At 48.8% G+C, this 22,667-nt stretch overlaps 7 protein-coding genes across 7 annotated transcripts; 3 read left to right on the top strand and 4 right to left on the bottom strand.

Annotated features, from left to right (window-relative positions):
* Positions 1-2,910: 2,910 nt before the first annotated feature.
* Positions 2,911-3,592, top strand: BC939DRAFT_479263 (uncharacterized protein; the record flags this gene model as incomplete). Its single annotated transcript, XM_051558833.1, has 2 exons — positions 2,911-3,144; positions 3,302-3,592. 2 exons carry the CDS (start codon positions 2,911-2,913, stop codon positions 3,590-3,592), a joined length of 525 nt encoding a protein of 174 aa, XP_051409734.1.
* A 593-nt stretch (positions 3,593-4,185) lies between these two features.
* Positions 4,186-7,030, bottom strand: BC939DRAFT_459040 (uncharacterized protein). Its single transcript, XM_051556680.1, has one exon. The coding sequence runs from the start codon at positions 6,653-6,655 to the stop codon at positions 4,331-4,333; it is 2,325 nt and encodes a 774-aa protein (XP_051409733.1). The 5' UTR covers positions 6,656-7,030; the 3' UTR covers positions 4,186-4,330.
* A 297-nt stretch (positions 7,031-7,327) lies between these two features.
* BC939DRAFT_459039 (uncharacterized protein) lies at positions 7,328-7,882 on the top strand (the record flags this gene model as incomplete). Its single annotated transcript, XM_051556679.1, has 1 exon — positions 7,328-7,882. A coding segment is annotated over exon 1 (194 nt), but the record flags the coding sequence as incomplete, so codon positions are not given.
* Positions 7,883-8,433: 551 nt separating this feature from the next.
* On the top strand, positions 8,434-9,417 carry BC939DRAFT_505381 (uncharacterized protein; the record flags this gene model as incomplete). The annotated part of the gene is made up of 1 exon (XM_051560653.1): positions 8,434-9,417. The coding sequence occupies one exon, from the start codon at positions 8,434-8,436 to the stop codon at positions 9,415-9,417; it is 984 nt and encodes a 327-aa protein (XP_051409731.1).
* An 860-nt stretch (positions 9,418-10,277) lies between these two features.
* BC939DRAFT_459031 (kinase-like domain-containing protein) lies at positions 10,278-13,314 on the bottom strand. The gene is made up of 7 exons (XM_051556678.1): positions 12,670-13,314; positions 12,158-12,416; positions 11,710-11,951; positions 11,276-11,528; positions 10,924-11,165; positions 10,600-10,799; positions 10,278-10,504 (listed from the first exon to the last, which is right to left on the bottom strand). Exons 1-7 carry the CDS (start codon positions 13,224-13,226, stop codon positions 10,404-10,406), a joined length of 1,854 nt encoding a protein of 617 aa, XP_051409730.1. The 5' UTR covers positions 13,227-13,314; the 3' UTR covers positions 10,278-10,403.
* Positions 13,315-15,190: 1,876 nt separating this feature from the next.
* On the bottom strand, positions 15,191-19,337 carry BC939DRAFT_459026 (WD40-repeat-containing domain protein). The gene is made up of 11 exons (XM_051556677.1): positions 19,258-19,337; positions 18,499-18,757; positions 18,333-18,392; positions 18,143-18,237; positions 17,870-17,977; positions 17,627-17,748; positions 17,286-17,522; positions 17,019-17,184; positions 16,528-16,906; positions 15,775-16,414; positions 15,191-15,669 (listed from the first exon to the last, which is right to left on the bottom strand). The coding sequence occupies exons 1-11, from the start codon at positions 19,280-19,282 to the stop codon at positions 15,541-15,543; spliced, it is 2,220 nt and encodes a 739-aa protein (XP_051409729.1). The 5' UTR covers positions 19,283-19,337; the 3' UTR covers positions 15,191-15,540.
* Positions 19,338-19,559: 222 nt separating this feature from the next.
* Positions 19,560-20,973, bottom strand: BC939DRAFT_530929 (uncharacterized protein; the record flags this gene model as incomplete). The annotated part of the gene is made up of 5 exons (XM_051561591.1): positions 19,560-19,891; positions 20,022-20,127; positions 20,221-20,462; positions 20,596-20,776; positions 20,870-20,973. The coding sequence occupies 5 exons, from the start codon at positions 20,971-20,973 to the stop codon at positions 19,784-19,786; spliced, it is 741 nt and encodes a 246-aa protein (XP_051409728.1). The 3' UTR covers positions 19,560-19,783.
* Between the last annotated feature and the right edge of the window lie 1,694 nt (positions 20,974-22,667).

Here is a 22,667-nt window from a genome sequence, read left to right as displayed (position 1 = left end):
ACCTGAGTGGGGAAGGGCTTTGGAACGGTAAGGCGGCTTGAAGATGAGTTCGTACCTGCGGAGGTGTGCTTATCAGACGCGTTCGACCTCCCAACAGAGTCGCTGTGCATGGACAATGCGACGTTCGAAGGGCTCTCAGACTGATTTGCAGTAACAGCTGAGGTAGGGGTGTATGAGTTTGGGATCGAGGAGAGACTGAGGTTCATGGCTGCCTCGATCGGCGATTTACTCGCGGGCGGAGATCCAGGTCGATCTCTAGACATGGCCCATTTTATCGGCGCCAGGTTCTTGAGGCCGCCCCTGAAAGCCCTTGGGTGTTTGGTACCATTATTCGTACGGGAAGACATTTCCGAAATCGACTCGGAGTCCTTGATGATGATTTCGGGACTTGGCGGCAAGGAAACCGGGGCTGGAAAAAGAGGAGGAGGGGGTTGCTCATAGTACCCCATGGACTTGCAAGGGGCCGAAGAACCCCGTGTGGTGTAATGGTTGATGATCGGGTAGGGCGATGGGTGGTTACCTCGTCTCGAGTACGACGGACAAGTATCCTTTCCGGGCCTCAGCCCCAGAACCATCAACACCCCTGCCGCAACTGCGTCCGTCGATTGCGACGGTGAAGCATATCGTGGGGTCGCGAGTGTCGATGGTCGAGTGGTACGCAACAAGCCTGTTCTCCTTACCGATCCATCTTGGAGCTCATCAACATTGCCGCCCCTGCCCGCGTCGTCATTCAATACATGTCGATCCACGTTCCAGAAGGATGAGTGACTAGTCTCCACAAACAGACCCTGGACGTTCTCGACATAACTCGGCAGGAACCCCGCATGCTGGAAATTGATCATCGCAAGGATCTCCCCACGCTGCCGGTTAATAACAAGGGAGCCCGGCCCCAGGTTTGTGCATGTGAACACCGCTCGATGGTCTATGAATATCCCCGTCGGCCGCGAATACGGAAGGTCTTCGCGAACGGTCCTACGTCTGATGGCGAGGTCGAGTTTAGAGCCTGCAAAGAGTAATTCATCATGTGCGAGACAAAGGATCCGTGGGAGTAAGTCAAGGAGCTCTTGTGGGAAACGGCATGTCGATCCAGGATGGGAGTCCAGCCGTCCAAGGGCTACCAACGTATTCATGAGCTGTGCTTGCTCGTACTCTGCCACACAGGAATACACCTCGCCCGGTCGCGACGGACGCATAAACTTTGTGGGCCAAGGGATACTGTTTTCGGTCATCCAGGAAAAGTTATCTTCCTCAGTACTGGGCCTGGACGCTCTCGCACGCAGGCCCCTGGTCGGGAGTACGGTTGAGCGCGAGGTCAAATCGTGCGATGGTCTTGGAGCCAGTGCAGTGGTGAGGTTGTACTTCACGCAACCAACCTCCCCGCCGTCGTCATGGCGCGCGCGGCTACTGCAATAGACGCTTGGATCCTGATCGAACCAGGATTTGGTCTCTGCTATAGAAGTATCCAGTCCTGGTGGAGCTCGTGCTTCAGAAGACACCTGCTGACTCGTTCCAGACGTCCGTTGCGAATCATCTCTCTTTGATCCTTCTACGACAGGATGCCAGGTGCTGGGTACGGAAGTGTCGTTCGTAGGATTGAGTGGTTTACTCGTCTGCGGTGTCTTTTTACGATGGGCATCCATCCGTGGGGTGCGAGGGTATGGGACTGGCGGATATTGCACTGTACGGTCTGTGGTGATCAAAGCCGATCTCGAGGACGATGCCACCGCATGAGCGAGACTGGACACCCGTGGTAGAGGTGCGCTGAACTTGGCCGCAGCCGTTGCCGTCATTGGGATATGCCCAGGAGCACGGACCGGTCTTTGTGGCGGGATCGGTGTACTGTGATATGCAGCCGCAGCTATCGCGACAGGGGGAGTCGGCGCGATGGCGGTGGTAGTGGTATTGGTAACAGTGGTAAATGCGCTGTCTTGATTACGATAGTATGCGCTGTTGAGCGGTGCTGTGTTTACGAGGCGCTCGCCTAAAGCCTCGCTCGCAAGGTTTGATCCATCGTCGTCGTCGCTGTCGCAGTAGTCGTCTTCGTCGCTGTCTTCTTCATCCTGGAGATCGTTGTCATTATCGTCTTTGAGTTTTCGCTGTGCAGTATAGCGATGCAAGACTCTTGGTGCCTGTAGATCCTCCGATGTGCCCTGTAAAAATGCTGGCGTGGACTCTTTACCAAAATCGTGGAACGTGTCGAGTGCTTGGACGATTAAATCTAAAGAAAAAAAAACCGAAATGGATGTCAAAATACCATTGCAATCAATAGTTGAGGGAAAAAAAAAAAAAAAAAAAAATGATGGGCAGCGAACATACCGAATCTTGACTGGGTCATGAAGTGTCGCTGCTGCGTATCGAATCCAGAGACCGCATCCTGTACCTTGCTCCTCATTTCAAACAGTAGCTAGAAAACCAAGGACAGCAACAAAGAGTATCATCGTCATCAACAACTGTAATATTTTCTTCACAGCCCTTTCCTTTTTTTTTTAGAGTAGAAAAAAAAAAGAATCTACCTTGGCGAGGTGCTCACTGATCGCAAAATGCGCCGCTTCCTCCAATCGACACTCTTGTGCAGGGCCTTGATACAGCACCCCGCCAGCTGGGAGTTCCATCAGGATAAATCCAAAGATCCCAAAGATCTCCAGACATGCCTTCATATCCTTTGCAAGACCCTGATAGGCGTATCCCAGAACCTCAGGTGTTCGAAAATTCTTGCTGTAGCACCAAAAAAAAAAAAAAAAAAAAAAAAAAACCCCCCGTACCCATTACGACAAATACAGTTATTAGCACGTAAAATATAAAACCAAAGCCGGATCCCAGAAAAAGCTGGCCAGCTTGGTGTGGAGTGTAATATAAGTTTTTTTTTTTTTTTTTCTTGAAGGAACTTGCCAGTGCGCTCGCGCCCAATGCATGGCTCCGAGCTCATTCTCGATCGCATGCTGGACCATCTTCTCCAGCATCTCTTGTTCTGCGTCGACCACAGTCGCATCGATCGCAGCCGCATCGCCCATGCCTGTACCCCTGCCTGTGCCTGTGTCTGTGCCTATGCCTGTGCCTGTGCCTGCGGCGGTGGTAGCAGGGTGTGAGAATGGTGTTTGGGAGGGAAAGATCTTTATCAAGAACTTGCGTTCCATATCCGCGGTCGTGAGTACATATAATTTTGATAACACATCCCTTTGGGGCGCGAATGGGGGTCGGTTCTGGGGTTCACGATATTGCTGGTGCTGGCCTTGTTGGTGAGGCGCCTGGTATTCATTTGAGGATAGGGTGTGTAGGGTGTTGTGGGAATCGTGGGATGAAGAAATCTCCTGGACGTGATCGATCGATACTTGCTGGTGTTGTTGTTGCAGCCTTGAAGTTTCGGGTCTCAAAAAAGTGCTACTCGCATTATCGCCTTGCCCGTAATATCTCTGTTGCTTCTTATCCTGCTGTTGCTGCTGAAGAGTCGAAACCCCGGATCGCAGAGAGGTACTACTCGGGTTACTGTCTTGACCATAGTATCTCTGCTGTAAACTGTGGTAGTGCTGCTGCTGATGGTGTTGTTGTTGTGGCCTCCTCTCCAAAAGCCCGAGACTCTGTAACAGAAGCGTGAATCGCTCGGGCGTCGACGTCCATTTCTTAAGCGCACCCACACGTCCACAGAACTGGGACTCGTAAGGTGCATGGTATGTCATATTTGTAATTAGTGCTTATATATCTATATAAAGGGAAAAAAACAATTATAAAACTCAGTGATAGCTTCGCGACACGCTACGTTTGTACTTTTCGAAGAGTTTTTGTTTGTTTGTTTGTTTGTGGAAGGAGAGGGGGGACAGTGACAGGAGTAGGACAGGGGTAATCAAGTTTCTTGAGATGTGTTTCCGAGCGGAAAGGGCTCGAGAATGAGAAAAAGAAAGAGTAGCATCGGAGGGGAGGAAGGTATAGAAAATAACGATATTTATTCCGTTCATTCGCTCGCTTGTCCGTGATGGTGGTACAGTTGGAAGAGTCTTTCATAGCCACCCACAAAGACCGCTGCACACAGCAAAAAAAAAAAATAGAATAAAAAATTATATATTCTCACTTTTTCTTTTTGCATAGAACCCTGCATACCTGCAGATAGCCTTTGCGACAATGCAGAAGACGCTGACAATAAACAAACAACATTCTTTGTAGTCATTACTGTTTATCCGGCAGAGAGAGATGGTTGAGTACATTTTGTATTCTGACAATATGGTAATATGGTACACGTTCTTGTTGCTAATGTTCAAAATCAGGAGGATGTTACAAGTAGTTTGAGTGAAGGATGGCTAACACAGAAATTGAAGTGCTACAAATAAACGCTTGAGTCTCAACGACTCCATCCGAGACCCGCCAGCACACTCGCACATTCGAGCTCATCCATATTCAAGTCCTTCGTCTCTGTCGAGCTACCCTCCGTCGTCGCTGACTCTTGCACCATTGTCCCACTACCGATCTGCTCAACCGTCGCCGCCGTACCCGAGGTTGCGGGCGACCATGTCCGGTTCCTCTCCAAGATTGGGTAACTCGTCAACGGGCTCCGCGACCGCTCCAACTCCAGTGCATATTCTCGCGTAGGCGACGACGTCGCCAAGGACAAGGTCGACAGCGATGACTTTAAGCTCTTCCGTGGCACCTTGTGTGTTCCACTCCAGTCCTGCTGCCTCTGCGAGGGTGACGGCGAGGCTGATGGCGACGATTTCAATGCCTTCGATAGATTAAACCGCTTCATCGTACGCTGGTTCACAAGCGCCCGGAAGTCCTCCTCATCGGTCTCGTCGCCGTCCACTGACTGATCCCTTATCGTCGCCGTCGGGGTCGCAGGCGTGCCCGCCCGTCGCTTTTGTGCCTGATGCGTCAGCTCTTGCTGCTGATTTGTCAGCGACAGCCGCGACTTGTCCCAAATCTCCTCATCTGTATCCGAGTCGAACAAGAACTTCCCGAACGAGAGCCTCCGTGCCCTCATCGCTGGCTGTCCACACCGCCCGCTACTACTGTTGCTGTTGGTGTTGGTGTTGTTGGTGTTGTTACTGTGTTGTCGCTCCAACAACACCGATTCTGACTGTACACGCTTCAAATTCGAGCTGACCACATATTGTAACCGCCGAGCCAGCTGGGCTGGCGAGAGACCCGTCGAAGAAATAGGTGATGATGTTTGTAAGGTCCTATGACTGACGCTATCGATTGTGTGCTTGGTGGCGCCCGAAAGTGCTGATTGCTTGAAATTACTGGGCGCAGGACGGTGATGATGTTGCTGTTGATGACAATGATGATGATGATGTGGCTGGCGGTTGAGGACCTGCTCCATGAGTGAGACCGTCCTGGAGTAAGGTGAGCATGAGCTTAACGAGCCAGCAAAAGCACCAGCCTCGGGCATTGAGCGATGCTTCCTTGCAGTCTTTGTGCTGGATCGAGAATGCTGTTGTACCGCGGACGGCGGTCGATGTGAATGGTTCGAGGATGAAGGGCGCATGGACGGCGTGGACATGGTTCGCTTCGGGGTCGGGAAAGTCGTTGTTGTTGGTGGGAACGATCCTGGACAGGTCGGGTTCAACACATGCTTGGACGAGCGTGCGGGCCACAGACCCATCACAGGAGCAGCCACCTGCCCGGATCGCTTCTTGGCTTCCTCCAGTAGCATGCATAGGTGCAGATCTGCCGTCTTGATGTCCACAATGTCCTGAACACACTCTGCTGCGGCTGCTGCCTCCAGTACCTCACTCGGACTTGACTCGACCACCTCAGCTTTCACCTTCACCTCGGATCCGACCTCTGGCTGTTCTTCCTGTGGCATCTCCTCTGGATTGCTCTCCTGCTTTGCCGACAATGGCCGTGCGTCGGGAGGAGGTGGAGCCGATCTTACTGCTGGTGATGCTTTTGGGGCTGATGGAAGCGCAGAGACCGTTGTCGGAAGAGAAGAACAAGTCTCTGCACGAAGGAGGGTCTGGGACCCAGTTTGCGAAGGAAGAGGTGGCGGAAAAGCCAACAGATTCGAACAAGACTTTGACTTTGCAATCTGACCGCTTCCGCCGCCGCTCACAGGACCCAGCACCGGGGACGACGATGATATGATCGAGTCTCCGGAAGACCGCCGCCTGGGCGAATCCCTCCTCGACTCCACGTCCGATCTCGACATCTCCTCCTCTGACCCTCCTGGATGGGACACCGACTTTTTACGCAACGTCTGCCGTCGGTTCTGGAACCAGATCTGAACCGCTCGGACACTCATCCCCAAGCGCTCGCCCAGTTCCTGACGTGTTGCTGCATCGGGTAAAAGGTTCTTTGCGAACGCGTCCTCCAAGATCTCGAGCTCCTCTCTGTTGGTTCTCCTGCGTCGCTTCCGTGGGTGGCCAGATGATTCGGTGTCAAAGTGAGAGGGCAGGGCATTGACCCAGTTGAGGGTCTTCTTGGGAAATGTGGGCGAGGCTTGGTCGAGAGGGTGGACGGATTGTTGCTGTTGGTAGTGGTCGTGGAGATGTTGTTGTGGTTGACTGAATTCTGGTTTCGGTTCTGGTTCTGCGAAGGATGCGAGTGATTCTTGTGATAGGGGCGGAGACATGGGCAGGCTTATTGAATCGTGCTGTGCCATGATCTCATCTTCATCCGTGAGAGAGCCGGATCGAAAAGGAGGGCTGGATAGTGTGGGAGAGGCCATGCTGTGTGGAGGTGGTATGGCGGGTCGGAGTAGATGGTATGGATAGTGGTGGTGGGTGAGGATGGGAGGGAGAGTGGTAGGGGAGGGGAGGGGAGGGGAGGGAGGATGGGTGCGGGCGCCGGGTAGGATCAGATCATGGACTGAGCAAGATAATGGCGGGATGGACAATTGAGTGAAGCACTACAGGGGGAGCAGGAAGTGTAAGGCCGTGTGGGTGTGGATCCTGGAGCCCGAGGGTGGGTCGAGTGTCGCTGCAGTGGGTTGAGTGGATTTACAAAGGCGAAGGAGAGGAAAGAGAAGGGGAAACGGCGGGGAATGCGCACAATTGCGGTGTAAACTGGTGCAGGACGCCCTCTTCCCCGCTCTCCTCTCCCTCCCCTCCCTCTCTTCGCTTCGAAGCTGTGTGTGCAAATGAATTTTGTCTTTTCAATTCTGTCCCCCACCGCGTACCTTTTTTTTACCATCCGACCACAAACGCGTCTTTTGCTTTGGGACGCGCTCCAAAATTTTATTTTATTTTTTCGAATTTGACTAAAAATGAATTTCGATCACAAAAACCAAAAAGGGGCGCGACCGACGCGTTCACGCAGTTCAATATGTTAAGGGGTCTATGTCCTCTGTCCGCCAACTCCGCTGAGAGAGAAAAAAAGCTTAAGCATAGTCCATTTTGGCACCCGACGCTCACTCACTCTTCTCCTCGCTGGGATCCCTCCCGCTTTGGGCACCACAGTCAGAACATGGCGATTCTCCGGATTATACATCAGCGAGGTCAATGAGGTTATCGAATACCACCCCATTCATAAGAGCGACACATTCTTGTCGAGGTCGTCACGCAGAGAGGTTCAGCGCGATGTATAGTATATAGGAAGCTTTCGGCTCGTGGATGTACGTAGCTGAGAGATAGACGCAACAAATACGGGTGGTGCTGGTTTTGTGAATGTACACCAGATGAGGATTCCACGGTATTCAAGGACTCTGTGCGATGCAAGCACTCCTAGTGATGGATAGGCCATGTATGTAGACTAGGATGCCATGTCGCACCATGGAAGTGTGCGTGTGTGTGTGTGTGTGTGTGTGTGTATTGCTCTGCTCTCAAAACGGATACCTCAGTAGACATACGAAGCAGGGTGCATGTGTATGTGTGTGTGCATGGTCGCAAGTGGAGGGGGTGAGCGCAGACCTGACAGCAGCAAAGAGAGCACTGAGGGCAGAGACAAATAAATAAGCAAGCAAACAAACAAACAAACAAACAGGAACATATGCGAATAGAGAATAGACTAGTCCAGGATGAGAAGGATGAGAAGTATGAAATATGGTTCATGTGCTTGTCCAACCCTGTCCAACCCAGTTCATCCGACCGTTGTCCGGAGGACTGCAAATGAAGGGTGAAGGTGAGGGGGAGGGGGAGAGTGACGGCGCCCCGCCTTGCCTTGTCTAGTCTAGTCCGGAGTAAGCCCCTGTCAGTAGACGTCCCTGCTCGCTATCGCCACAAACGCTGAAATAGACTGAGACGGGCCAATTGGGCTAGTTGGTTCCTCAGTCCTCTGTTTTCTATTTAGTATTCTTTTCATTGGCACTCTTTTCCTCTGTCCCCCCCTTGACCCCAACGTCCTCCTCCATCCTCCATCCTCCATCTTACCATCCTCCATCATCTTGATCTTGATCTTCATCCATCCACCCCCTTCCTCAGCCCCCATCGCCCTCCGCTTGTCCCTTGTCATTGGCTTCCATCTCTATCTCTATATCTATTAACGAGCACCCTACATCTCCTTCACATCATGTCTACAAAATCAGCGACAACCACCCGCGTTGTTGCCACCACCCCTGCTGCTGGTGCAACCACCACTGCTGGTGCACAACCGACCCCCGTCTACAACATCCCCGGCGTCCCTGCCGCCGGCAACGGTACCATCTTCAACCTTCCCACCGGCACCTCCCCCTTCACCTACCCGGCCCTCCCCTCCGGAGCCAGCGGCCCCAATTCACCCAACTACCAGCAGGGCCAAACCCCTTCCTCTTCCACCTCTAATTCAAACATCCCCATGATCGTCGGTGTCACCGTCGCCGCTGTCGTCGTCCTAACAGTGTTCGGTCTCGTCCTCCAACGCTACCGCGCCCGCTCCCGCACCAACACCATCAACTCGTACCAATCCCGTTCCCGCAACAAGAACAACCAACCCAACCCCTCGTCCTCTTCTGCTGGCCACATGAGCGACGAAGACCGTGGAGATAAAGCCAAGCTCGCCAAATCCTTCACGATCCGCAAACCCCCAAGCGTCTATGTCGATGACGACCAGGATCTCGATCAAACAGGCCATCCCCGCTACAAGAGCGCATCCGATGCCCTCAACCACCCCTACTACGGCGTCAACGACCGCCCGACCCCCGGATTGGTCGAGTACGAGCTTTCGGATACGAGTGGTCAAAAATACGGTCCCAGCAGTGTTGCAGAGCGCAAGCGATATGTAGAGCAGCAACAACGCAAGGTCATGGATGAGTACGAGATGTTCAATCCTCACAAGGACCCTCCCCCAGCCTCTCCATACCCGGCCTCGCCATACCCAGGCTCGCCATACCCGGCCTCGAACTTTACCTCAGCTCCCTCGTATACCTCTGGCCCCATATCGCCAACGATGGCGCCTTCGCTGACACCGTCCATGGGCGGACGGAGCCCAAGAGTGCATCATCAGCATCCCAGCCAGTCACCCACGCCCTACGGACGCTCGATGCAACAGCAGATGGACAACGACTACCAGTATTGATCCAACCCATGTCACTACCGCATCGATCCTTGATACAACAATACAGCTTATTAAAAGGACCGTTTGATATATTTATTCCCTATTGATTCCAGTCGTTGTTCATTCGTTTTCACCAGTGCTAAAAAAGCAGATTTTTAATTTCCTTGTGTGCACTATTCATAAATCTAACCTAATATCCAAAGACCATAGTTTGCAGCAATTCTCCCCCCCCTCTCCCAATGCGCCTCGATCACATTTGCAATTTCACACAACAGAGGAAAGAGTCCCATGCCCGGCGCATTTTCTTTTCCTGCTGCTTACCATGCATGCCAATTGTTCTCTCAAAAGACTGCAGCAATTAGGGTCCTGCGGCTATAATACATACCTCTTTTTTTTTTCTTTTTAATCCAGTCTCTTATTACGGCATTAATAAAAGTTCATGTACCGCAATCTCCGCCCTTTATCACTGTGCACTACAGACGTACACTCCACAGTCTAGCACCCTCACAACTGGGTTCATTCAGTCAAATCCTACTGTCGAACCTTTTTCCTCCCACTTGTCAAGAAAGTAAAAAAAAAAAAATGAGCAGCTCTCATACGCCAGTCAGCAAACAAGACCAAGACCAAGAGAAGAAAAAAAAAAAAAAAGCAGCCTGGCCCTCTCTGCATTCCCATATGATATGCTTTTTACTCCGCTCATTACATGTCCACATCGACCTCCACATGCTTAATGAGCCATTGGATCTCATCGCATATGCATGGCATGATTACCTGGCTGCTCGGCTACATCATCCTTATCTGTCACTTTGCATCCATAATGGACTGTATCTAATGTTCATCAAAAGAAGAAAAAAAGAAAAAAGAAAAAAAAAAAACCGACACTCATCTGTCCATCTATTAGATATTATTGTAGTCCTAGGTTGTCTACCCAAAATAACCGGGCTAAAAAAAAAAAAAAAAAAAATTGGCGAGGGGAGCAAAGAGACACTTTCTATTGATATTCTATGCTAGAGTGCGTTTCGCTTGCTCAAGGACTCGAACCGCTTGAACGTGTATCCCACAAACGCTAGATCCTTCTGCTTGCTGTTCTCATCCAGTGCCATGTATTCTACTCGACCAAAATAAAATAAAATAAAAATAACATGAATACACACTAAAACACCATCGTAAGTACATAAAAAGAAAAAAGAAAGCTGAACTTACCGTGGTGCTCCGGATGATCAGGAACCTTATCCAGATCCTCTGTCGGAAAATAACTCGTGTCCGTGATCGAGTTAAGCACCGGCACAAAGGGCGACTCCATCCGTCGAATATTCGCCCAATCCACTCCATGGAAGTACGGATGCGACATGATCTCGTGCACACTATGTCGGCCTAGTCGCATCTCTGGCGAGCAGATCAACCTAATGACCCACAAATTCCAGCAAACAACAACAACAACAACAACAACAGCAGTAAGCAATTTGTGAGTACAGGAATCAACAATGACCACCCTCGTTTCAAGTCCCTTCGCGATGTCGTGCATACCTCCTGATGAGATCCTCAGCATCGGGCGAGAGATGAACGTCCTCTGGGAAATAGAGCTGTTCTCTCCAGTTCATGATCTTCCGATATGTCTCATGAGCGTTCTCGCTACAGAAAGGTGGGTATCCGACCAGGCACTCAAACATGATCGCACCCAACGACCACCAGTCGCACTCCTGTCCATATCCTTGTTGCAAAAAGATCTCTGGTGCAATATAGTCTGGTGTTCCCACAGTCGAGTATGCCTAACAACCACACAGATACATATAATAGCATTATAGTCAGTAACAACAACCACAAAGCAACATTGATACTTCGGGGGGGAGGGGTTGCAACCACAAAAGATAATCCCTACCAGTTTCCTTCGGTTCTTCTTCCAAGTCGCCAGCTTATCCTTGCTTGAAAAAGTCAGGTTGATGGCATCAACGCCCGTGTCAAGTCGCGTCACCCCATCGTTATGGCTGCTGTTGCCGCCCTTGATCTGACCGTCCAACAGCCGCTGATAAAACTGAGAATCGTGCGTCTTGTGGAACCCGGTCGAGAGTCCAAAGTCGGACAGTTTAATGTGACCATCCCCATCAATCAATATGTTATCCGGCTTGATATCTCTGTGTTCATCCAAAACCAGGAATGGGTCGTACAGCCAATATTGAGTTAGTTCATCCATCATATCCATCCATATCCATGCATAAGAGCGGCAAAGCGAATGAAAAAAACAAACAAACAAACAGACAGACAAACAACAATTGTTGCCTTCTTTTGTCCTCCTCTCTCTTTCTCTCCTCATACCTGTGAATGAATCCCATCTTGTGAATATCCTCGATGGCCAGCACACACTCGGCGATATAGAATCGGGTCACGTCTTCGGAAAACGTATCGTACTTAATCAACATTGTCATCAAATCTCCACCGGGCAAGAACTCCATGATCAGGTACAGATAATGGGAATCCTGGAAAGAATAATACAACTGCACGACCCATGGCGACTCGGACTCTGCCAGGACATCTCGCTCAGCCTTAACGTGGGCCAGCTACAATTTGTGCATTTTCGCAAAAGAAAGGGAAGAAGAAAAAAAAAAAAGGGCCACAAAGAAAAGACGAAGCAGTAAAGCGACAGTGAGTAAGCAGGAAAATAAAACCTACTGCATTGTGATACACAAAATGCATACAATCCATCACTCATTCGTGCTAAAAATAAAATAAAAAACAGGACGCCATTTTTTTTTCTTTTCGTTACCTGGTCCTTCTTGAACATGTCCGCTTTACGAAGTGTCTTCATCGCATAGATCTTGCCCGAATTCAGCTTCTGGACCAGACGCACCTCTCCAAAGGCTCCCTTTCCAATCACCTTCACCGTCACGAAATCATCGAGTCCCAGGCGCGTCCGTCGTAACCTCAGATACTGCGATTCCTTTCGGCCAAGGGCCTCCAGCTGTCGATGCTTGCGCTCCTCGCTCCCATGCTCGGTCTCCAGTCTCGTCTCGAGCTCTATCCTCCTATTGACAGTGAAGAAATTGATCGAGATAACAGAAAAACAACCAAAAGAACGAATAATTGGCGTGAGTGAGCGAATTGAAGATTGCAAAGGAGCTTAAAAAAATAGGCAAGCAGGAATGTGTCCAAATTACTAGGGGACACAAGCAGAAAGTACTCTTCCCCTCCTTTCCCCCTTGCATAAAGAAAGCCGATAAAAATTCAGCATTCGACACGAGACACAATTGCACGCGGGACATGGCAGTGCTCGTTTACCTTTGACTTCTTTCGATCGCCTGCTCCAACGACTGACTGAAATGATGCTCTAGACGATACTTTGCAGCCGCTGACTGGTCTAGGGCCGATTTGGGAATCCCCTCTGTCGATCGATCATACAGGTTCTCAGCACTTCCACTCGCTCCTGGGGCGTCCTCCTCGAGGCTATGATGCTGCGGGTACTGTTGTTGCTGATATTGATACTGGTGATGTTGTTGTTGGTGCTGATGCTGGTGTTCTAGATGCTGGTGTTCTAGGTGCTGCTGCTGCTGCTGTTGGTACGACTGGTGCTGCCCATTGTAATCATAATATGAATTGTAAGAGTCAGAGGCTGCCGCGCTAGTCATACCACCGCTACCAGAGTAAGGAGGTATAGCAGGAATGGCTCCTTGGTTAGAGTACTGCCATTGCTGGGGCTGCTGCTGCTGTTGGTGGTACTGCTGCTGCTGCTGCTGCGGGTGCTGCTGCGGGTACTGGTTCTGATGTTGCAGATGTGGTGGCTGCTGCTGCTGCTGCTGCCGACCAGACTGGTGAGGCGGCGAGTACTCGTACTCCATCGAGTCTTATCAGCGAGGTCTCTCTTCCTATCGATTCAAGTGTTCAATTGCACCGCGACCGTGGTGTCGAAAAAAAAAAAAAAAGAAACCAGCCCGGATGACTTTTCAGAAATTGGTAAGGAAAGAAGTGTTGAGAGGTGGATTGAAGTGTAGAGACAGAGATAGGAAACAGAAGAATATCTGGCACAAAGAAGGGGTGTGTATGTGTGTGGGTGTTGAGGTCAGGATAGTAAAGATGGAAAGGGGAGTTAAGATGGATGGGGGGGGAGGGGTGATGATGAAGCAAAGGAAGTGTTTTATGATGTGATGACTAAGGAGGAGTGTGAGTGTGGGGATGAGGATGAGAATAAGGATGAGAATGAGGATGAGGATGATGAAGAAAGTGAGGGTGAGAAGAGAAGAGAAGGACGAAGGAGGTCCAAAAAGCCACTTGGCAGCAACAAAGTGAAGGAAAGTGTGTATGTGTGGGGAGGGGGGATCAGAGAGATGCCCTTTTAGGGGACAGCACAGCACCCATTTTCATGGTCCGCACTCATTCTCTTTTGGACTAAGTATATATTTTCTGAATCACCGCACTAATTGCATAGAGCAACTTTCCTTCTCCACACCATACATTCATCCACATCCACACCCCATAAATCTGCCTTTATATCCTTCAATAAACCTATGGCCATTTCCATGACCAGCACCACCATACGATGCCCATCTTTCCAGTCATCAACTGTCACAAGTGCATCCGCTGTATATAATGCCTTCACAGACATCTGAAGCACTCAGTAATGTCTACATCCAAAGGTCATTGTAAATCTCGAGTCTGCTATTCTCCTTTTCCTAACACCCCTGCTGCCCAACCGTATGCTCAATCGATTATAGACTACTACTGGTTGACATAGTCAACTGACAACTATGTCGCGTTTTTACAACATGCCTCCTTGTTTCCCTTTTTTATCATCACCACTACCACCACTCCTCATCCTCCTCTTCTCTTGTTTACTGTGAAGTGGACGGAATGGTAACTCCCGGTAACTAGCTAACTATGCTAACACATTTCACCATATAGAGACGCGTCATACAGAACACAGCTTCTCGTACTAGCCGAGGGGTTCTGTATCAACCTCATGTATTCATCTCTTTGCAGGCCAACAAGTTAATCGTCAGGTCTTCCCTGCCGTTGACTTTTTTTTAAGGCTTTGGTTGTGGCATGAACTCATTTATTATATACTATAGCGCAACCTAATGTCCCCCTCCCTATTCGTGATCGGGCTAAAGATCTGCAGAATACACAACTCTAATGTGGCTGGACGCTATTGCTATAGATGAGAGGACATTAATAATCGATTGGTTTAAAGGATGTTATGACTCGCGAGATATATACGGGTTGTATAAAATGCCAGGCGCCACCTTATCTTTTTTTTCCTTCTTCTCTCTCTCTTTCTTTTTTTTTATTCGGGCTCATTTATACGCTTTTAACCGTCCACCGTTTCTGTACTTCTATCATTTTTTTTTGCTATCAGTCATTTAAAACTAGAACGACGTCTCATCCTATCAAGAGACGGTATGACTCTTCTGCTGTTACTACTTAATAAGCAGGAAAAGATCACCCTCTGTACTACCTGTTTGGTTGCTCATGCGAGGCACGGCATGATATATTCAATGAACTGGGGGGAAAAAATCCCATTGAATGCCATGCTTGACTAGCAGGGAATGTGAACTAGTATCTAGAGTTACATAGTGACAAAGGAACGAATGTGGTTCCTTGTCAAATAGATAGACTATCCACATCTTGAACGAGTATCCTTTGTCTTTGTTTCAGAGGGAGATAGATAAGGTGTGGGAATGTAAGAGATACACGAATAGTAACCAGAGAAAGTGGAAGAGGAGGAAGAGTAGGAAGGATAAGAGGTGGTGTCAGCGATCACTCCAATCCACATATCAGGACGCAGCACACAAACAGCAACAACAACAACAACAACGACACTTGTATAGATCCTCCTTGCAAATAAGTAATATTTATTCTGTATGTTGACAGCTAAAAGCAAATAGCCGCTGTTGTTGGTGCTTGATTGATTATTCTGAAACAGAGCAATGTGGAGGGGAGGGTAAACCCATTTAAGGTTTGGCGCTGTGTCACTGTCTCAACACGAAGTCCGGCCCCTCATTCGGGAAAAGATTTCTGGGGGAATGGTGATCACAATGAGCTTTATTATTATTTTTTTGGTTTCGTGCGTCTTTTGCTTGATTGCTTTGCTGACCCCCCACTCACGTTCGTAAATAGAGAACCGAAGGACAAATTGAGCAAATGAAAAACCTGCTGTTACACAAGCTCAAGGACCTTGATCACCCCAGAGCTGTTGGCTGCCAGCAAAATGTTGTTCGACGTGTTCTTCTTCCAGCAGACCGAGCTCACAAACTGAGATGGGTCCTCATCTACAGTGTCCTCGCCCTATGCACACCAGAACAAACAGAATAAAGGAAACATGGACAGTCAGTAAGGAACGGTGAAATAGAAGAGACATCACAACAACGTATCAAGGTCATGCTTGCTTACAGTGACAGGATTCGAGTTGCCAAACTTGACCGTTACAACCGGGTCCCGGAGCTCTTTGTAGTAGGTGTACACCGCATTGTTCTCGCTGCCACATGAGATCCAGTCCCCAGATGCACTCAGTCCCACAAAGTTCTTCTCATTGACATGACCAGTGTATGTCCTCGCGCAGTTCATTCGAAGTGTGTTCCAGAGCTTGAGAGTGCTATCCGTCGAAGCAGACACCAGCTCCTCGCGCCCCAAAAATTTGACGTACGATACAGCCTTGCGGTGTCCCTTGAAGATAAACAGCGGCTCATTCGCCTTGCGCAAGTCGTAGTAGTGAATGTGGTGATCTGCACTACCGAATGCAATGTGATGGCTGCTCTCAGGGTTGAACTTGACACAACAAATATTGGCCTTGCTCTCGATCGTGCACACGGACGCTTTCTGTGTTGTTGACCAAATCTTGACCTTTGTATCGTCACTTCCACTGGCCAAGCGTGTTGGGTCCGTGCGCGAAAAGTCGACGCTCCATGCACGCTTTTCATGCTCATCGTAATTGAGTGTGTTGATTCCTGTCTGCGCGTCCCACAGGGAGACAATTCCCTCGTAATCGGAACTGGCAATTTGCGATTTAATGTACGAATTCCAAGAAAGGCAGCTTTTTTTTAGGTTAAAAAAAAAAAAAAAAAAAAAAAGAACTCTCGTCAGAATACATAATGTGTTGTCGCGATAAATGTCATTAGCATCAGTTTCAATAAACCACACGCATACCTGATTTTGCTCCGACACATCATCTCGCGCACTGGGTAGTGGAGAACAGATGTAATGGGTTTCTTGTTGGCAGAGTACCGTGATGGTCGGGTAAGATCACTGCCGTCGTACATGTCCGACCGGTCGTCCTCCCGAAGACTTGTGCCTGCGAGTCCTGTCTTTTCGATGCAGCCGTATTCAAAGATTTTGATTTTTTTGGTAACTCCTGCTGTTGCAAAAAACTCGTCATCTCTGTCGAACTCGATTGAGGATACGATCGACGACGTGTTGAAGATGTCGCCGTAGCGCAGGGTATTGATGTGCTCAAAGTGTGAAAACTTTGTAAATTTCGAAATCGTGGAGCAAAAGCTCGATAATGCGGATTCTCTCCTGGCTGTTGCTATGAGTGATAGAAAATACAGTTTGTTCCGATATGTTAGATATCTGCGCGGCTTAAGAGGTGTGTGTTGTGTCTCTCCAGACGATCCGTATAACAGACTGAGGAGACTCACAGCTAAGAGAAAAATCAAAGTAGCACCGCTGCAAGTCCTCAAAGTGCTCGGCGACGCGTTTTTTGTTGAGATTGACCTGCTTAGCGATCCTGACAGTTTGAAGAGTAGCTTCGGAGCTGATTTTTCCTGAGCTACCTCCATCGTTCTTTTCATCGTGCTCCAGTTCCTATCATTTGGTAAAGACACAAATTTAGTCCGCAACGGTTAGGACGATGCAGTCGACATGAGAAGGCAGTCTGATCCATGGATCCACGTTTAGTGGCTTACAGAGTGTGGTCTCTTGGATCCAGTCTGTGGAGGCACAGCCTCGTCCTCCTCTTCTGAAACCTCATTTGGGACTTGTACGCCTCCAGAGTTTCCTGCACACTCAAGCTGATCGTCGTCCTCTTCGAGAGTCTGCGTGATTTGATATCCATTGTACTGCTTCAATGCCTCCAGTTTCTCCTCGGCCTTCCGCATGTCGTTGTCGAGACATTGAATCTGTGCATTGAGTCTTGCCAGCGACTATGAGAAAACAAAAATGTCCATTGATATGATGCGTTAGTGACCTGTGATGTTCTCGTACAGATTGTCGTGTGCCTTGGACTCCAATTTGCCAGCAAACTTGCTTCTTCTTTCTCAGCTCGAGTGTTCCTGAGAAAATCAAGCAGAACTTCCAACTCCACTTGTTGATCTGTCGCCTCAAGTTTCCGTTTTTTTGCCTTCAAGGTTGACAAGAGGTCGTCGATTTCTAGAGAGAATAAAAAAAGCGAGAGAGAAAGAAGGGGATTTGGTTTCAATTCAGTCCCGATATCTAGAGCTAGATCGCATTAATCATGAACCATGGTAGCTCAACATGCTGTTCTGTATACCTTCCCGCGAAAAGTTGCTCTGGTTGAGAAGATCATGTCTTAGCTTTATTCGCGGTTCCAGATCATCCGTGTCAACAATGTCTGTGGACTGTTCCAATATGCTGTTTACTAAGCATAGGTAAAAAAAAAAAAAGATTTGTCAGTGACCTATGGTTCTCCGGTCACACACTTGATATACACGCCGCTGCTCCTTATTCAAGATGCAATGCATCGCAATTTCGAGAATGAGCGAGGCGGTCCAACGACTCGAACCCTGCCTAGTGGTTCACTTACATAGGAAGTTCGGAAAAATCTGGTCGCGTGCCAAGGACGTTCGGCATATTGGGCAGTCTTGCCTCTCGCACAGATGTCGTGATATACAAAGATAGCTGAGACAGAGAGATGTTGATGTTAAAGAGTCAAGCTATCAAAGCGAGCAAAGTGATGGCCGTTATTCCAAGCAGCTCATGACGTGCATGCTTACCAGAACGAGTGTCCACAGCGGGAGATGAATGCTTCCTTCATCAATCCTCGACAGATAGGGCTAATATTGTCGGTATATCAAAGGGATGCAGCGATGGTGTAAGTAGGCGTGCATTGAGGAAAACCACTGTACTTTCTGCCTGGACAAAAAAAAAAAGGCAAACTACCAGTGATATTCGCTCGAAAGACCTGTAGTTCGGTCGGCTGAAAGGACTGGAGATATGCCAGACCGTCTTTCTGTTGAGGCTGAACCAGAGGAAAAACTCGACCCCAGTGTTGAACCAGGAAAGCCGTCCATGGCACTTAGAACTCTTGTAGTTGTGAATCGTTGTCGTTTTCGAACAACAGGTCTCGGGCTGTTTTGATTGCTGTTGTTGTTCCTGGAACTACTACAGCTGCTTTGGGTGTTGCTAAGGGTATCTTGAGCTAGAGGATTACATTTGTCGATCAAAGAACTATCGTCACCGTCAGTGTGACAGGTGTTACTCCTGTGGTTGTCGCTGTTGCTATGTGGGGGAGCGGTGTTTGCGGTAGTGGAGATAACAACATTGTCATTGTTGGTGCTGGTATTGCTGGTGATCATAGCCTGGCTAATATCAGCACCGTTGCTATTGATAATATTGTTTGTGCTGTTTGAATTATTGATGTTGTTGTGTTCCATGGTTGCCGGTGCAGGATTAGCCGTGTTTGTGGAGGATGTTGACAAGGAAGTCGTCTGGGAATCGAGATTGGGTTGTTGCAAAGTGTGATGCTCCATGGTTGAGCAGGCTCTGAAAGCGGATACTCCAAGGGTTGCACCTGTGGAAGTTGAAGTGGATATTGGGGCGAGGTTGCAGCAGGGGTGGTACCGCTTGCTTGTGGAGATGAAGGCAAAGAAACGATGGTTGATGGCGAGGATAAATGAGAGGGAGAGGATGAAGGATTACCGAGTGAAGGATTGCCGTCAGTCATGGGGAGTGTAGAAACGAGACTGAGACTGAGACTGAGACTGAGTTGTTGGAGAACCAGAACAGCAAAAAAGAACTTTGATGAAAAATAAAGGAATCAGGAACCGGAAATAAAGAAAACCAAAGACGGCGGCAAAACCAAAGAAGGGTGTCTGCAATACTTGTATATGGAACATGTACGGGATATGTATATACAAGATCTACAATATATATCCCTATGCCGCATGGTCTACCGCATCTTTGATGACAAATATGAAGAAATGAACCTTTTATTGTGGCCTATTGCTTGTGGAGAAGAGAAGGGGACTCAGGAGAAGCAACCGGTGCCGAGGAACCTGCAGCGCACTTGGGTTCCCACAACATACCCGATCAGATGGAGATGCCGGTACTCCCGTCTGATCCATTTATCTAAGCATGTTCATTTTGAGGGCTTGTTGCTTGTTTATGTATAAGCTACATATTTAGTAGGATGTGTGATGATCAAGCGGGAGAGTAAAGACTAATCCTACACGGCTCGTTTCGCACGCTCGAGTCCTGAAGTCATCTCGTCTCCGAGTCGTTTGATCTGCTCCAACACCGTGACATATTCCTCTGCGAAGAGCTTGCGAATGTTCTGTCAATAGTAAGCGTAATCTCCGCGATGTCCTCACCATGCTTCATCGTGAGGGGCTCCGGAGCGCAAATGGTTCATCGATCACCGTGTAGCGCTCACCATTGTATGCTCAGATCCGGCCAAACGTAACCTCCCCCAATTCTGGGAGCTCCCCTTTGTACGAGATGAATCCGCCTTGTGCGACGAATGCAAACTTCGGGGTCGCACTGGTGCTTTGGTGTGTCGATGACCGGACGCTAGAGTCCTCGCCAAAAAGTCGTAACCCTTATATTTTCGGCACGAATGAATCACATAGACTGACCTCCTTTTTCGGATAAGATTTTACGTACAAATTTGCTACTTGCGTGGCCTTCATTCCTACACATGGCAGTGGGTGGGCGCGTGCGCGGATGTTGCTTTGCTTCTTTTTCTCGTACGTGGAACTGAGGATTGAATTGAAATTGAGTGTTATAAAACTATAAGGGTTACGACTTTTTGGCGAGGACTCTCCAGCAACCACTTGCAACAAATCCAAAACATCCGTGATCTCGCTTTGCTTTTTGATCATTGATCTTCGCGCGTCCATCAATAGCTTAAAAACATCAAGTTGGTCGATTATGAGGCGAGTGTTTGTAGTCAGTTGTGAAGATGAGATGCCTGGTCCAATTAAAGCAGAAGTCAATGGAGTTCAGAGATGATCTGGTCGAAGAGGGATTGGAATCGACGTGATCGCTTCCACATTCCGAAGGAAATTCGACTTCCAGGAAGGTGACTTTTTTTTGGGGCGGTTTAGGGCTTGGAGCGCTCATATCAGCCTCGTCAGCCTCCTCTCCAATCTCAAAGACAACTTCTGCAGCTGATCTTTTCGAGGGAACCGAACTTTCCGACGAAGGCCTTGGATGGCCTCTATCAGATCCAAAGGAAGATGAAATGCAGTTTGCAATCGATCCCACTTAAGCATTAAAAAACTAGTACGAAGACGACAATAGCTGTTCTTACGGGCAGCTTGATATCGCATGAAAGTCTGTAAGACGGTACTGGCCGATACGTGTGAGCAACTGATGTTTCCCTGCATCAATACATCGTGGTATTCCTCCCGACATTGAGCCGCGTCGAGCCTGTATTGCATTGCTAATGTGTCTCCACGTCCACGCTCCCGATCAACATATGCATAAAGCAAGAGTATATCTTGTCAAAGGTGCCGTGGTCATGAGTGTCGGTAAGCACGAAATCTTTAAATGTCTTCATTCCTAACAAGTTGTCTCGGGTATACCAGGGTTAGTCATTAAGTTGTGTATATAGAGGTAAAGAAACCAAAGGCCAATGAAAGAAAGCACTCCATCTCTGCCCGCACCTGTAAAGCATCAGATGAGCGACAGTGAGCATAACCAGACGCAGAGGCCTTCTGGACAGTGGCTGAAAGTCCGCACCCGTATGAATGTACAGTCAGCGCTGTGCATCCCGCCCTCACAGACACAGTAGGAGCAATGTAACAAAGGGATTATAAGGCGGGATGATGATAAGTTCTACGGAGCCAGAGCGACTAGCATAGGGGAGCGGTAGGGTGTCGACATCGCAAAGGTCTTGAGTGAGAAAGAGATGTGGCTCCACAGACCACACCGATTGGGTATTTATTTGTATAAAGTATAATAGTGAGCTGGAGGTGCACTTATTAAACTAAATAATATACAATGGACTCTGGTGAAATATGCGACAGCCTCTACAAAAGCTGTTTACTGTATTAATATGTCTTTTCAAATTGCTCCCAGACAGCTGCGGAACGTACGCAGTAGCCTTCTCAGGGGCCGGCACCTGGTTTCGTCTCACGCAACGCCACCGAGATTTACGCTGACTCCAATGGCCACATACCGACAGAGAGCACTAATGTTCGCGGAAACAAACTTACTTCCTCAACCATTTTCTTCCTCCTCGCCAAACCCACATCGATCTTCATCATGCCACCCATCAACTCGTCACCATGGATACTGCATAATTTGATCACCATGCCTAATTTTACCACTGCTGGAGATGTCGACAACACGGCCAGCTATAAGCAGGTCTTGCGAGAAAAGAGAGAAAGAGGACAGCGCGAAAAGTCCCCGCCGGATATTCATGCACCGTCCCACAGCGAAATCTGAGATCTGACAACGACACGACTCGACTCTTAGACTGCTGCATATCTCTCTGCAAGGATTTTGACCGTCGGAGGTCTGACGCTCTTGCTGGTGGGGCTATGTAAGTGTGCCTGCTCGAAGAACCCGCTCGCTTTCATGCATAAAGAACGAGACAGACATCATCCCGAAAAACGCTGCTAGTTGTTAACGAAGCCAACGGTCCATTGTACAACAGGATGCGTGTTTGCGGTGCTACCGAGGTTCAAAAAAAAAGGCGCGAAAATGTTTAAATGGACACACGGCGAAGCGCGTCTGTTTCGGCTTGCTCAATGACTGGAAAAAATAAATAAAGCAAACAAGTACCTTTTGGTCATGTAAAGTAAGCCAACGAGGCTATGCCAGAGAGATCGCTGGTGGGATGGGATAGAGGCGGATGTACTGTACATGTCCGAGCCTAGAGTAAACATCTCACCAAAAAAAAAAAAAAAGCGAAAACGTCCTGTTAGTATCACCTATACACATCCGCAGCAATCCAATGCTGGGGTGCTAGAATTCTCTGCAAGGATTAGAGAAAGAACCGACACCGAGGGATCAAAAAGTAACGTCGCTATGAACGCTTGGTTGCCACAAGCCAGTTTTCTTTTCCCCGTTTCAGTGGATTTTCCCTTCCCCGCTGCACGGAC

Source organism: Gamsiella multidivaricata, assembly GCF_025024155.1.
Source record: "Gamsiella multidivaricata strain RSA 2152 chromosome Unknown BC939scaffold_56, whole genome shotgun sequence".
Lineage (NCBI taxonomy): Eukaryota > Fungi > Mortierellomycota > Mortierellomycetes > Mortierellales > Mortierellaceae > Gamsiella > Gamsiella multidivaricata.
This window is presented reverse-complemented; position numbering and strand designations above follow the sequence as displayed.

What these genes read in the sequence shown, in the direction of transcription:
- BC939DRAFT_459040 (XM_051556680.1), bottom strand. Translation starts at nt 6,655, where the DNA reads ATGGCCTCTCCCACACTATCCAGCCCTCCTTTTCGATCCGGCTCTCTC.
- BC939DRAFT_459031 (XM_051556678.1), bottom strand. Translation starts at nt 13,226, where the DNA reads ATGGAGTACGAGTACTCGCCGCCTCACCAGTCTGGTCGGCAGCAGCAG. An exon ending in AAGATGGGATTCATTCACAG is followed by an intron (nt 11,529 to 11,709) that starts GTATGAGGAGAG and finishes GGATGAACACAG; the next exon opens with AGATATCAAGCCGGATAACA. An exon ending in AGAAGAACCGAAGGAAACTG is followed by an intron (nt 11,166 to 11,275) that starts GTAGGGATTATC and finishes TGTGGTTGTTAG; the next exon opens with GCATACTCGACTGTGGGAAC.
- BC939DRAFT_459026 (XM_051556677.1), bottom strand. Translation starts at nt 19,282, where the DNA reads ATGACTGACGGCAATCCTTCACTCG. An exon ending in GATCCAAGAGACCACACTCT is followed by an intron (nt 17,185 to 17,285) that starts GTAAGCCACTAA and finishes ACCAAATGATAG; the next exon opens with GAACTGGAGCACGATGAAAA. An exon ending in ATGTGTCGGAGCAAAATCAG is followed by an intron (nt 16,415 to 16,527) that starts GTATGCGTGTGG and finishes CCTAAAAAAAAG; the next exon opens with CTGCCTTTCTTGGAATTCGT.